At 46.6% G+C, this 13,917-nt stretch overlaps 1 protein-coding gene across 5 annotated transcripts in view; it reads left to right on the plus strand.

Moving 5' to 3' along the window:
• Positions 1 to 1,215: 1,215 nt before the first annotated feature.
• Positions 1,216 to 13,917, plus strand: part of ODF2 (outer dense fiber of sperm tails 2) — a 29,809-nt gene continuing 17,107 nt past the window's right edge. The window contains exons 1-8 of one of the 5 annotated variants that reach the window (XM_008579281.1): positions 1,216 to 1,281; positions 2,687 to 2,777; positions 3,678 to 3,794; positions 4,032 to 4,157; positions 7,211 to 7,381; positions 8,442 to 8,602; positions 9,440 to 9,569; positions 10,141 to 10,272. In XM_008579281.1, the coding sequence (XP_008577503.1) occupies positions 1,250 to 1,281; positions 2,687 to 2,777; positions 3,678 to 3,794; positions 4,032 to 4,157; positions 7,211 to 7,381; positions 8,442 to 8,602; positions 9,440 to 9,569; positions 10,141 to 10,272 (960 nt within the window). In that variant the 5' untranslated portion in view covers positions 1,216 to 1,249. Of the gene's footprint in view, positions 1,282 to 2,686; positions 2,778 to 3,640; positions 3,795 to 4,031; positions 4,158 to 7,210; positions 7,382 to 8,441; positions 8,603 to 9,439; positions 9,570 to 10,140; positions 10,273 to 13,917 lie in introns of those variants that run through there. The other 4 variants (XM_008579275.1, XM_008579257.1, XM_008579264.1 and 1 more) reach the window with 4 other exon arrangements.

Raw genomic sequence — 13,917 nt, forward strand, 5'->3', positions numbered from 1 at the left:
GGGGGCCCCCCGCGGCCGCCGCCGGGCCCGGTTCCCGCGGGCGAGGTCGCCCCGCTCCCACCCCACTGAGCGGTCAGCCCCGGGGTCGTGGGTCCGGCGCCCCCCGCACCCCTAACGCCGGGTCGCCCCCGCCTCCACCCCTCTGGCGCGCCCGTCCCCCTCCTGTCAGAATCTGGACCCGCCCCGCCCACCGGCGCGGGGCCTCTCTTCCTCCCGCTAACGGGCGGCCGGTCGCCTCCCTGCTCTCCTGGCCACCGGCAGGGCTCTGCTCCCTCCTCTGCTGCCTTCGGGCAGGGCTTCGCCCTTCTCTCTATGGGCGGAAACTTGCCCCCTCCTGCCCGCTGGTGGGTGGTCGTCCCTTCTGTCCGCCGACCGAGCCTGCACCTCTTTCCTCTTGCCCGCCCGGGGGGCATCGGCCCGTCGCCTGTTCCTCCCTGCGGGCCGCCGCGCAGCACTGCTAGGTCGCCCGGTCTTCGTAGGCAGCGCTGTCCTCGGGGCATCGCCTCCGGGCCTCCCAGGGGTCCCGCCCGCTCCTAGCACTGCCGGCGTCTAACCCCTCTCTAATTCCGATGTTAAAGCCGCAGCCGGCTCCTGCTGCGCCCGGGAGGGCTTTCCCTCCGCGGTTGGGTTACCCACTCGCGGCCGAGAAACCCTTGTCCGCTGTAGCCTCCGCTCCGTCCTCCTGCAAATACCATTGGTCCTCTCCGGGTATCTGTTCTGCCGGGAACGCCCCTTCTCCTAGGAGACAGTTGCCCCGGCCGCGCCCCGAATACCCCCCCAGCTCCCTGCGCGGGTTCCGGCCCACTGGGGCCCACTTGGGGCCTAGCGGTTCTCACCTGCCCTCTACTCACGCCAGCCAGCACCTCAGGTTTTCCCCCCGGTGTCTCCCACCTTCGCTCCGGGCGGGGCCTGGGCACCGTGGTCCTTTCCCTCGCAGTTCCGCCCCCCTCCGTCCCTCTCCGAGGAGGGGAGCTCCTGCTGCGCCGCCTACCGGCCGCGCCCCCCACCCCAGGTCGCTCAGCCTCTCCTGTCTCCCCCCACTTTGGCAGGACAGTTGCTGTGCGACTTGGACAGTAGAGGAACGCCTCCCAAGTTTTCATCCAGCTGCCGCCCCCAAAGCTTCCACCCTCCCTCCCCTCAGGACGTTTGATGCTGGGCCCCTGAGATTCTCATTGACAAGTCCCTCTGGGTTCCCCTGAGCAGAGCCTGCTGACCCAGTTGCCCACCTTTGCGGCTTTGATGCCTAGCCATGTCTGCCTCTTCCTCAGGCGGCTCCCCCAGGTACTGCCAGTGTGGGGGTGCCTCCGCCATAGGGCAGGGAAAGGTGGTCAGGGCCATAGCCAGGCTCGCTGGAGGCCTCCGTTTTCAGCTTCCCCGTTCTGTGTACTGAAAGTCTTCACCAAAACTTAAAAATAATAATTTTTAAAGGGAAGGAGGAAAGAAATGCACACAAACACAGAGTCCCTGCTTTGCCTCCTTCTCTTCTTCCCTTCCCAGGTGCCACAGCTTCCTGATAACAAACAGGGTCACCTTGTTGTCTTAATGGAGTACTAGGTTCAGAGCCTTTTTCTTTTTTTTTTTTTTTTTTGAAAGGAGTCCAGGGGTAAATAAATAACCCTGCTGTAGGAGGGGTATGCAGCAGTTAGCAAGGTGTTGATGGAATCCAGGTGGTTTGACTGGAAGCCCACTGAGGAAGAGATTTCCCAAACTATTGGTTTTAAGTGAACAGAAATGTTATAAGTGAGGGGGGGGGGGGCACCTGTCTTCTCAGTTTTGGTATTCCTCGGCTAAATGATTAGTAGAGCTCGACAAATAGATATTTTTTTCTTTTTTTGTCAAGCTGTGATATATGGATAGCAAAATTCATACTAAAGTGCTCATGTGCTCTTATCTGGCATTTCTGTGTTGCATTATTTTCCCCAAGTATTTGCTGGGAGGGCAAGGTGATATTTGTGGGTTGTCAGGAGGCAGTGGGATGGATTCAGTGATCATTTCGAGTCCCTTCCCATTCTGGATTTCTTGAATGTTCTGCTGCCAGATTTTGGAGCATATTAAACTTTTGCTGTCTTTGCAAATCTGGTGATGAGGCTGTATATGTATAAGCAAGGTGAATTACACATGGCATAAAGAAAAAATCCGCTTCTTTGGAGCTTAAAGAGTAGCAAGTGGAATATTTTGGGAAATAGCTACTTTTTCATCCTCCTAGGTAAATATTTGAACCTTAATTTTAAGAATTTGAGTCACAATGACTTTTTGTTCATGAGCCTGATGTTCTTCTCATGTAAGTCATTCACTGAGCAATTTCTCCAGAGCTGTCTCTGCTCCAGGCACTGTCCTGGGCATTTTCACCCTTAGCCAGACTAGAACCTTGGCTACTCCTCATGCACTGCCTGCTTTTTGTCATCTGACAGGATGACAGCTAGGCTTTTCAGAAAAAGGTCACAATATGTGTGATGCGATAATAGATTAAAAGGCTAGCGGAGCAACTGCCCATCACCCTGTTTCCATCCTACTGCTGGGCACACCATGTGTATTTGGTGCTCATCTAAAGGGAACTAAGGAATTCCAGACTGGTTCTCCTAGCCATGAACTTAGCCACCGTAAGCAGTGTGTAATTTCGGGAGATCTAAGAAATAGGAGAACTCTAATTTTCTGCTTATAATCCAGTTCTTGTGCCCGGGTGCAGGTTTCCATCGTGTGGGAAGAACGGAGTAACAAGTCTCACGCAGAAAAAGGTCTTGAGAACACCCTGTGGTGCACCCAGTGTAACTGTGACGGTAGGTGACATACATGTGGAGCAGTCCTCTCTGGTCTGTGACCCTGCCAAAAATGCTTTTGCACCCCTTTCCTAGGAACTGCCTTACCCTTCTGGGCCCCCTTGTGGCCCAGGTGCTCTGCTAGCTGCTGTTAGGCATATTCTGCTGAGTTATTGTTATTATTTTTGCCTGTGATAAGGCTGCCAGGTGTGAGGAGCTTGTGTTAACCTTATTCTTCCAGGCAAATCCCAAAATCTTTAGAACAGATTTTCAAAAACAAAAACAAAGAAGGAAAAGAAAATTGAAAAGAAAAAAAATTTTTTGATGGGGAGAAGGGTTAGGAGCTGGTGGTGGGTGAGGGGTACGTAGCTGGGTTTCTGCCCTGCTCATACCTTCTTTAGAATCTATACAATCTTATCCTTGGCATTTCCTCCAGCTTTTTGTTTTCAGAGTCTTTTAGCTGCCTGCTGTCTGATTTATTCTGCACCCTAACCATTTTGTGTTTCCCTTGCTAATCTGCATGCCCAGTTGTGATTATTGTGTAGAAGGATCCACCTGCTTTCTAGTGGTGCTACACCAAATTCAAGGAGGAGGTATACAATCCAGCAGGCTTGGAAGGAGATTCAGCTCTGAGGACCCCAGGCCTGGGTTTGGGCTCTCTTGCAGAACTGATGGGTCTTGCAGACTCCTCTCTGGAGTTGACCTGGGTTTCTACAGTGTTCTTCAGATGGGATCTCTTCAGGAGCCTGCTGAATAATACTCCTTCCTTAGTGTCTGCCAGCATGTCGGTAGTTGGTAGCTGTCCTGCTCGCTTGATGGCTAGGCTTTCAGTGGCCTCCAGAGACTGTGCGCTCTGTTTTTATGCTCAGTTTACTTATCCACAGATCAACCTTTTTTGTGTTGTCCTTCCCTGCCTGCCAGAAGCGAATCATGAAGGACCGCTCTTCAACTCCCCCCTTACATGTTCACGTGGATGAGAACACCCCTGTCCACGTCCACATAAAAAAACTCCCGAAACCATCAGCGACCAACAGCCAGGTAGGAGCATGCCAATGGAGCGAGGTAACAGCTGTGGATCAGGGTGATACTTCCCGGCCCAGCCTCCTCGTGCTTCTGACTCCAAAGGTTTGGGAGACAAACACAATCTTCCAGAAGTCCCTTGCGTGGTTAGAAGGTAGGCAGGTCTGTCATCCAGATGCAGCATAACCTTAGTCAGAAGAGGCGCCCCTGTGGAGTTGGAGGTGGAAGTGACTGTGGGTTTGTCCCTTTCCACAGAAATCTCATAAGCGTGGAATGAAAGGGGACACCGTGAATGTGCGGCGGAGTGTCCGGGTGAAAACCAAGGTACCTTGGATGCCCCCTGGAAAATCATCTGCCCGGCATGTGGGATGCAAGTGGGAGGTAGGCTTATTCTTGTTCAGTCTTTTCTTCTCGGACTGGTCAGATTCTAGCAGGACTCAAACTCGGTATGATTCACGGTCGACTGTAGCTATTGGAGACATCCTACTAGGCCCTATTTATTGAGCGCCTGGCTAAACACAAGTATGTGACTTTTTTTTTTCTTTTTTTAAAGATGACCGGTAAGGGGATCTTAACCCTTGACTTGGTGTTGTCAGCACCACGCTCTTCCAAGTGAGCTAACCGGCCATCCCTATATAGGGATCCGAACCCGTGGCCTTGGTGTTATCAACACCACACTCTCCCAAGTGAGCCACGGGCCAGCCCTACAACAATATATACTTTTAAAACAATATCATTGTTATTGAGTGACAAAAAGTTTAAAAGATTAGAAATATCTCATGTCAGTATACATATGGGGTATCGAGTCTTTTTAACCATTTTTGTTAGGACTGTGAAACTGATTGAACTGTTCTAGAGGCAGTTTGGTCACATCTACCTAAACATTGATTCTGAGTTTTACATCTAGAAATTTATCCTAAAAAGGTCACAGAAGAGTAAAGGGATCTGTTTATAAATCAGTTGCTATAGCATTGCTTGTAACAGAAAAATTAGAAGCAATCTAAATGTTTATCAGTACGGTATTGGTTAAATTACAGTACATCCAAGTAATGGAATACCATGCAGTCATACAAAGATTGGGGTAGATATTACACGAAAATGAAGCATGGAGATTTACAACATGTAGAGGTTGGCCCTGTTTGTGCAGAAAAGAGGTATCTGTGTGTGGATGCATATACTTACATATGCATAACATTTTCTGGGAGGATATACAAGAAGTGTTAAGCAGTGATTATCTCAAGGTGTGTCAGGCTTTAATGTTTTATTTTTTATCACTTGTTTGAATTTCTTTATAACATAATATATTTTATAATTAGAAATGCTTTTCAAAAAAGTAAAAAGACTTGGTAATTTTCAAAATATCAAAGGAATTCTGCTATGAAAATTGACTTCCTGTTGACATGGGTTGCTAGGAGCAACAGTCCCCTCCTCTGGAAAGCTCAATGCCTGCTGCCAGACCTGTGGCCACAGAATCCTCGAGAGGTGACTGGTCCAGGCTCTCTCAGTCACTTATATGGTAGCCATCTTTCCTACTTTCTCCTTTGGGCATGCCCCTTTCCACTTCCCAGTGGCTTGCTATGTTTCTGGGAGCTGTAGCCTGACCCTTTCTGTTATGGACAAAAGGAAAAAGGCCCCATGAGGTAGAAGTGTGGGCTGGAGCTGGAAATGGAGACCAGAAGCTTCTGTGTGCATGTAGAATTCTTGTTTGATTTCTTTTCTTTTCTTTTTTTTTTTTAAAAAGATGACTGGTAAGGGGATCTTAACCCTTGACTTGGTGTTGTCAGCACCACGCTCACCCAATGAGCAAACCGGCCATCCCTATATAGGATCCGAACCCGCGGCCTTGGTGTTGTCAGCACCGCACTCTCCCGAGTGAGCCACCGGGCTGGCCCTTGTTTGATTTCTTAAAACCCCTCTGGTATATAAGATTGTCTCTTGGAGAAAGGTTAGGTGTTTTCTTTTCTCTATTATTAAAAGCGATCTATTTTTATTATGGAAATTTGAAAATACAGGAAAATAGACACTTGTAATTCTACTGCTCAAATCTGGCCACTATTAAGTTTTAAAAAATAAGAATTTTTTGTTGAAAAGTGCAGGGAAGTGTACACATCAGAAGTGTATTGCTCGATGAAATTTTACAAGCTGAATGTACCTGTGTAACCATCACCCAGCTTCCTGCAAGCTGCCCTCTGCCCACTGTATCCCCATCATCCCCACGGGTAGCCACTGTCACTGGTACATTTACTACCACACTTTCTCCTATGCGTGGTTTTTCTGTTGTTTTAAAATTATAGTTGTAATCCTACTATGTATACATTTTCCTATTTTCTTCCTTTTAAATATTAAAAATAACTTTTTTACTTATAAAAGCAATATGTAGTCATTGTTAAAAATTTAGAAAATCTGAATCAGCACAAAGAAGAAAGCAAAAAAATACTTCTAATCCCACCACCTTGAGAAGACCCATGTAAATTCTAGGTGGGAAACCTTCCTGATCTTTCTTATGAATAGACCCCTTCTTCTGGTTTTAGTAAGAATGGGATACCTTACTTATCATGGCATAACACTTTTTTTTGTTTAACTTATTTTGACTATATTTACATTGCACACTATTATTACTATTATTTTAATAACCATCTTTACAGTGATTTTTTTTTTTTTTTTGCTGGCTGGTAAAGGGATCAAACCCAGGACCTTGGTGTTGTCAGCACCATGCTCTAACCAAGCCAGGGTTGCACATTATTTTTTTAAGGCAGTAATCCATTGTATTTACATTTGTACCATTATGCATTCAACCAATACTATCCTCTCATATATTTAGCTATATCCTTGCCTTGAGTTTAAATATTGATTCACACTCTTAGATATTAACAAATCCCCAGAAATAGAATTGCTGGACAAAGAGTTTATGTCTTTTCTTTATTGAACCCTATGAGTCCTGCTTGATAGACACAATGGTTACATCCTTATTGAACAATTCTTTTTATTCCTTTTTTTTTTTTTTTAAAAGATGACCGGTAAGGGGATCTTAACCCTTGACTTGGTGTTGTCAGCACCACGCTCAGCCAGTGAGCGAACCGGCCATCCCTATATGGGATCCGAACCCGGGGCCTTGGTGTTATCAGCACCACACTCTCCCGAGTGAGCCACGGGCCAGCCCTGTATTCTGTATTTTAAACTTAAAATTATAACCCAAGCTTTTTATTTCCATGTTAAAAATTCTTCAAAAACATCATTTAAACATGGTACGTAATGTTCCATCAAGAGGGTCTGGAGTGTTGTTCTTCCTGGGGTCCCTGTGGTTGGCTACTTAGTTATTTTGGCTTTTCCTGCCAATTCAATAAATACGCCTCCAGTGGACAACCAGCTGTGGTGAAACTCATGGTTGCAGTTTTGCCTTACAAGTTCATGTGTTTCTCCCTCCTCTACCTCAGAATCCACCTCATTGCCTAGAGATTACACCACCATCTTCAGAAAAGCTGGTCTCAGTGATGCGGTTAAGTGACCTCTCTACGGAAGATGATGACTCAGGTCACTGTAAAATGAACCGTTATGATAAGAAGATCGACAGTCTAATGAATGCGGTTGGTTGTCTCAAGTCTGAGGTGAGAGAGGTAGAGGGCCGGGACACTTCTCTTAGGCTGCCTCTCTGCAGGCCTCCTGCCTTCCCCAGCACAGTTGCCCAGGACTTGGGATGTCTCCCTGGGGTGGTAGCTGGGGCAGCCTGGAATACCACTGCACTGATAAGGGCCCTCTCTATCGGGCACTGAGCTTGTCTGGTCTTCTATAGGATGGCATGATTTGACTTTTTACAGCAGTGAATGGAATTGTTGGCATTATTTTCCCCATTGTAGACATGAATGACTGGGAAACTAGGGCCTATGCTTTCCGTTTTATACAAAAGTTTAACAAAAACAAAGCCCCCAGCAGGCAAAGGAAGTTTATCTTCAGTTGCTTAGCTGTCTTGGGGTTGGATATAGCAATAGAATTAGAAACCGAACTTGTAAATCACAGATCCCCAACTAGGAAGTTGGCAGAGCAAGCATTGAAATCCAGGTCTTGATTGCTAATGCAACCTGTGTCTTTATTTATTTATTAAATGTAATTCTGTGTATTTATTTATTCCTTTTTTTTTTTTTTTTTTTTTAATAGCTGGCCAGAATGGGAATCTGAACTCTTGACCTTGTTGTTATAATACTGTGTTCTAACCAGCTGAGTTGACTGGCCAGGCTTAAATCTGTATCTTTAATCGCCCATCCTGTACTTGTGGTCCAGGGATTCTGCTAGAGAACCTGTGGCTGGCCCCACTGGCAACAGGCCCTCCTTTCCCTATAGCCCACAGTGTAGGGGCCTTTTTGTGACATCTCTCTTCCTACGGTGTGCCGGCTGAACCATTTTGCAACCTGCCCCCATCCCCAATCAGCAAGTCACTCAGGCTCTCTATACTCAGTTTCCTCATCTGTAAAGTATGGAGAGGAATAGTATCTCCCTGGAGAGTCAGTCTTTGTGACAATTAACTGAGGTTGTGCCCATAAGGACCTGGCACACGGCCTGTGTAGCTCTCAATCAGAGGGGCCCTTATTTTGATCCAAAGCGTTGAGCCCAGCAACGTGACTTAGAAGAAAAAGCTCCCCTAAGTGGCTCCTGCCTGTGTGCCCTTGGCAGGTCAAGATGCAGAAGGGTGAGCGCCAGATGGCCAAACGGTTTCTGGAGGAGCGGAAGGAGGAGCTTGAGGAGGTGGCCCATGAACTGGCTGAGACTGAGCATGAGAACACAGTGCTCAGGCACAACATCGAGCGCATCAAGGAGGAGAAGGACTTTACCATGTAAGGTGGCACCCACCCTGCCCCTGCGTTTATTCTTCCCTGTCAGGCTGCCCCAAGCCCTGGGAATAAATGGAAAGCAATGGAGAAGGCAGATACATGGTCTTTCTCTATGCCTTGGAGCCTGTTCAACTCAGTAACACAGTTAATTACCTGATTGTGCTTGTAATTCATACTCAGGGAAAAGGAGTACCCCATGTGGTAGGGAGGGAGTGGGGTGGCTAGGGAACTCTTACCAGAAAAAGTGACATTTAGGGAATCCTGCAGGATGGCTAAGAGTTAGGCAGACAGGTGTCAGGGGAGAAAGCACTCTCAATAGTGGGAACATCTCGTGGGAAGGCCCCAAGGTGGGAAGGTGTTTGCAAGTGAGAAATGGAAAGCAGGCCAGAGAAGGTGCGCAGAGGACAAGGAATGCCACAGAGATTGACAGGGTGCCGGCTCTTAGTGGCCACCTTGAGACATTTGCATTGAAAACAGTTGGGAGCCATGGAAAGTTGACCAGCCTTGGATCCAGCATGGAGAACAGATAGAAGGGCTCAAAAGTGGATCTGAAGATGGTGGTTGGGAGGCCCTGGCAGGGGACAGAGGTGACGATGGTGGCTGTCTGGGAGACGAGCAGGGCCACAGGTGGCATAATGTGTTCTGGTGTGGAGGCTCTGGTCTGGTGCCCAGGCTGATGTGACTTCTGGCCCTCATCTTACCAGAAAGGCCATCGCTTCCCCCTCCCCCACTGTTCCTTGACAAGAGTTGAGCCTCGCAGGGCATTGTGAGGCAACCCTCGGAGCTCTGGGCTGGCAGGGGCCTGGGAGGGCTCACAGAGCCCTGTCTTTCTGGCCCCAGGCTTCAGAAGAAACACCTCCAGCAGGAGAAAGAGTGCCTCATGTCCAAGCTGGTGGAGGCTGAAATGGATGGGGCTGCTGCTGCCAAGCAAGTCATGGCTTTGAAGGATACCATCGGGAAGCTGAAAACAGTAGGTGACCCAAGGCAGAATGACCCCAAGCCCTGGGACTGAGCCTGGGGTGGCAGGGGCAGCTGCAGGCTGGGGTGGGGTCTTTTACGCAGTCATCAGGCAGACTTTATGACATCTCCAGGCTAAGGGAGGGCACGCTTAACTCTACAGTCCCCAGTCCCTGCTCTCACTTCCTGGGCCCTAACCCTTGAAGATGACCTTTGGTGGCCTCTGAGGAGACGTCATCATGGGTCACCTGGGATCACAGTGAGTCAAGGCAGGTGGTTGATTCTGGCAAGTATCAGCCACCAGGTGTCATCATCCTCTCTTACCTCGTCCAGGAAGCCTGCCATGACCACACTCGCCCACAATGAGCTTTCCTACCCCATTCTCCACCTCTTGCTCTCAGCAGGCTCAGCTCCTGCCCACCACCCTTCCAGGTCCACCTCCTCTGGGAAGCCTGCCCTTAACCACCTTGGCCCCATGCACAGCCTGGATCTTTTTGCCTGGGCTTCCTGGAGTCAGCACCTCTTGAGTCCCCCATGGGGCCTGTTTTCCCTGCACCTTGTAAGACCTCCTGCTTGTCTTCCAGGAGAAACAAATGACCTGCACGGACATTAACACCCTAACGAGGCAGAAGGAACTTCTCCTGCAGAAACTGAGCACATTTGAGGAGACCAACCGCACCCTCCGAGACCTGCTGAGGGAACAGCACTGCAAAGAGGTGAGCTCCTGGCCTGGACTCTGGACTCGGCTCCACCCCTCTAGCACTGCATGCCTATCCTCTGAGCCTGTCTCCATGTCTGTAAAAAGAAAATATCGGTGCCTGATCTCAGAGGGCCATGAGTGAAATCATTCATACACAGAGTGCCTGGCACCCTGACATTGCTGTCGTAGTTGTTGAAGCTGGGCCAGGTAGCATAGGAAGGACCTTGGTAGTCAGGAGAAGGGCTGTGGGGAGTCAGAGAGGGGTTCAGCCCATTCCACGGGATGTGGGGTGAAGATGAGAGAGTACCAGACCTGAATTTTTTGTTAGGTAGAAGAATAATTAATGGCAGACACAAATCGTGGCTGACACAAATTGTGTAGTATCACTTTGTTTTCTTAAAAGATGTCCTCTGAAACATTCCATGTCAGCAAATATTTTTTGAAACTTTTTTATTTTTTAAATTGGCAAATAAAAATTGTATATATTTATAGTGTACAACATGTTTTGAAATGTTGTATACATTGTGGAACGGCTAAACTAAGCTAATCAACATATGCATGACCTCACATTTTTATTTGTGGTTAGAACACTTAAAATCTATTCTCTCGTTAATTTTCAAGTATACAATCCATTGTTATTAACTATAGTCACCATGTTGTACAGTAGATCTCTTGAACTTATTCCTCCTAACTGAAACTTCATATCCTTTGACCAATATCCCCCTAACCCCCCTCCAGCCTCTGCTGACCACCATTGTACTCCCTACTTGTATGTATTTGACTTTTTTAGATTCCACATATAGGTGATGTCATGTGGTATTTGTCTTTCCCTGCCTGGCTTATTTCGCTTTATGTAATGTCCTCCAGGTTCATCCATGTTGTTGCAAGTGATAGGATTTCCTTCTTTTTTAAGGCTGAATAGTATTCATTGTGTGTATACGCCTCATTTTCTTTATCTAGTCATTCATTGATGGACGCTTAGGTTGATTCTGCATCTTCACTGTTGTAAATAATGCTGCGTTAGCAAATATTTCTGAAAAGATTGACAGTATAAACAGTTGTCTTTCTGTCTGTTTCAAAGCAGAGATGCCAAGGGTCTAGTGCCAAAATGCTAGTGCTAATGAAATGATGACATTTTTCTTACTTAAGCATTTTATTTATTTGTTTATTTTTAATTTGTTTGTTTGTTTGTTTGTTTGGTGGCTGGCCAAGATAGGGATCCGAACCTGTGACCTTGGTGTTATAAGGTTGTGCTCTAACCAACTGAGCTAACTGGCCAGCCTTAAATTTTTATTTTATTTTATTTTATTTTCCTTTTTGTCTTTTTTCGTGACTGGTAACGGGATCGCAACCCTTGGTGTCGCGCCCGCACCACGCTCAACCAGTGAGCGGACCGGTCTCTATAGGGGATCTGACCCCTCGGTGGGAGCGCCGCCGCGCTCCCAAGCGCCGCACTCTACCGAGTGTGCCACCGGGCCAGCCCTTAAATTTTTATTTTTTATTAGCATGTTCATTGTTACAAATCATACTTATTCTTTATGCCCCTTATCCAATCTCTCCCCTTCCCCCTTCCCCCACTAATAACCATAGATTAACTGTTCCTCTGTTGGTTTGTTGCCTAGATGATTTGTCCAGTACTGAGACAGGTTTGATCAAGTCCTCCCCTATTATCATAAATCAGATACTTCTTCTGTTACTCTTGAGTGTGCTTTGTGGAGAGAGAGGAACTCGATAGAGTTGGGATGTGTTGTCCCCACCAAAACTCATGTGGAAATTTGATCCCCAATGTGGCAGTGTTGGAAACTGATTGAGTCATTGGGGCGGATCCCTCATGAATGAATTAATGCTCTCCCTGGGGGGAGTAATGAGTGAGTTCTCACTCTATTAGTTCCCACAAGAGCTGGTTGTTTAGAAGACCCTGGCACCTCCTTTCTCTCTCTTGCTTCCTCTTGCCATGTGATCTGCTCGTACCCGCTGGCTGCCTGACACTTTCCACCATGAGTAGAAACAGCCTGAGGCCTGTGCCAAATGCAACTGTCCCAGAATCATAAGCCAAATAAACCTCTGTTCTTTATAAATTACCCAGTCTCAGGTATTTCTGTTGTAGCAACACAAATAGTACAGACCTCTTCTTTTTTTTTTTTTGTCTCTGCTGGTGCCTCTGCTGTGTCAATGAAGTTGAGAGTCTGGCGTGCCATCTGCAAAGTGGCTGTGACTGCTGCTATAGAGACTAAGTCGCTTTTGTGGCAGCCATGGCAATTGCGGTGGCTGTGAAGGGCTACCCATGTGAAAATGGTGTTTTTGGTATGCTCTTTACCTGGTTGCTGCTGGGTTCAGCTTCCTGCAGCTCTATGCCTCAGGGCTCCAGTGGGGCCCCTAGGCGGTGGCAGCAGCTTGCCTAGTTGAGGCTGGGAAGGGTCTAGTGCCAAAATGTTAGCACTAATGAAATGATGACATTTTTCTAAGTTTAGCATTTTTCTATTATTAAAATTATCAATCTCTCTTACCTTTACTTTTTAAAAATTAATATATAAGTAATATAAAATGGTATACTCACTGCCCAGCTTTTAAAATAAAACCTTGTCTACATAGTTAAGTCCCTTTTCTGTCTCCTTTTGTGATAACTTATTTCCGTCCTCTCAGAGGTTATCTTTATCTTGAATTTGATAATTTTTAATGACTTGCATATGTATCCCTAAGCAACATACAATATAGTTTAGCGTGTTTTTAAACTGCATAAATGACATTGTTTCATATGTGTTCTAAGTTTGCTTTATTCACTTAAACAGTGAATTTTTATGAGATCATCTTTTTTTTTTTTTTTAGATCATTTTTATCCTTAAGGCCTAAGATAGTGAATCTTCAAAGCTATATTTTATTTTAGGCCGGCCCATGGCTCACTTGGTAGAGTGCGGTGCTGATAACACCAAGGCTACGGGTTCGGATCCTATACAGGGATGGCCGGTTTGCTCACTGGCTGAGCGTGGTGCTGACAACACCAAGCCAAGGGTTGAGACCCCCTTACCGGTCATCTTTTTAAAAAAAAAAAAAAAAAAAGCTATATTTTATTTTAAAACTTTACCACAATTTATCCATTCTTCTGTTGATGGATACTTATATTTTCAGTTGTCTGCTATCACAAGTAATGTTACTTGTGATAACATTACTTATAAGCATTCATGTACACTATCCTATGTGCTTGAGAGTTTCTAGAATATATGGTTCTATCAGTTTTACTAGTTATGGCCAAATTATTCACCAAAATAGATATACCTGTTTCATTTCTGGCTGCATGATCTTGTGCAGGTGATTTTTACCTCTTGGGACCTCAGTTGTCCCACCTACAAAATGGAAATAGCATCTTGCACATGGGGTTGTGTGAGAATTAGAAATGATGTAGAGACAAGGGACTTGCATACTGCCTGGCATGTAATATGTGCCTGCTAAGTGGTATGTGCTGCTGTTGTTTGTCCTGGGACTGGTGCCTTTAGAAAACCTTATTCTACCCAGTTTTTCCCCTTTTTTGACTTCTTAGCTTCTATCATCCTGGAGTCCCATCTCCTATTGGAGATGAAGGGTCAGCATTCCCATGCAGAACAGGTGTCTCCTGTTCAGTCCAGACTCATCTCCCTGGTGCCCATCTGGCACTCAGGACAGCAGC

The sequence above is a fragment of the Galeopterus variegatus genome, unplaced genomic scaffold (assembly GCF_000696425.1).
Source record: "Galeopterus variegatus unplaced genomic scaffold, G_variegatus-3.0.2 Scaffold80, whole genome shotgun sequence".
Taxonomy (NCBI): domain Eukaryota; kingdom Metazoa; phylum Chordata; class Mammalia; order Dermoptera; family Cynocephalidae; genus Galeopterus; species Galeopterus variegatus.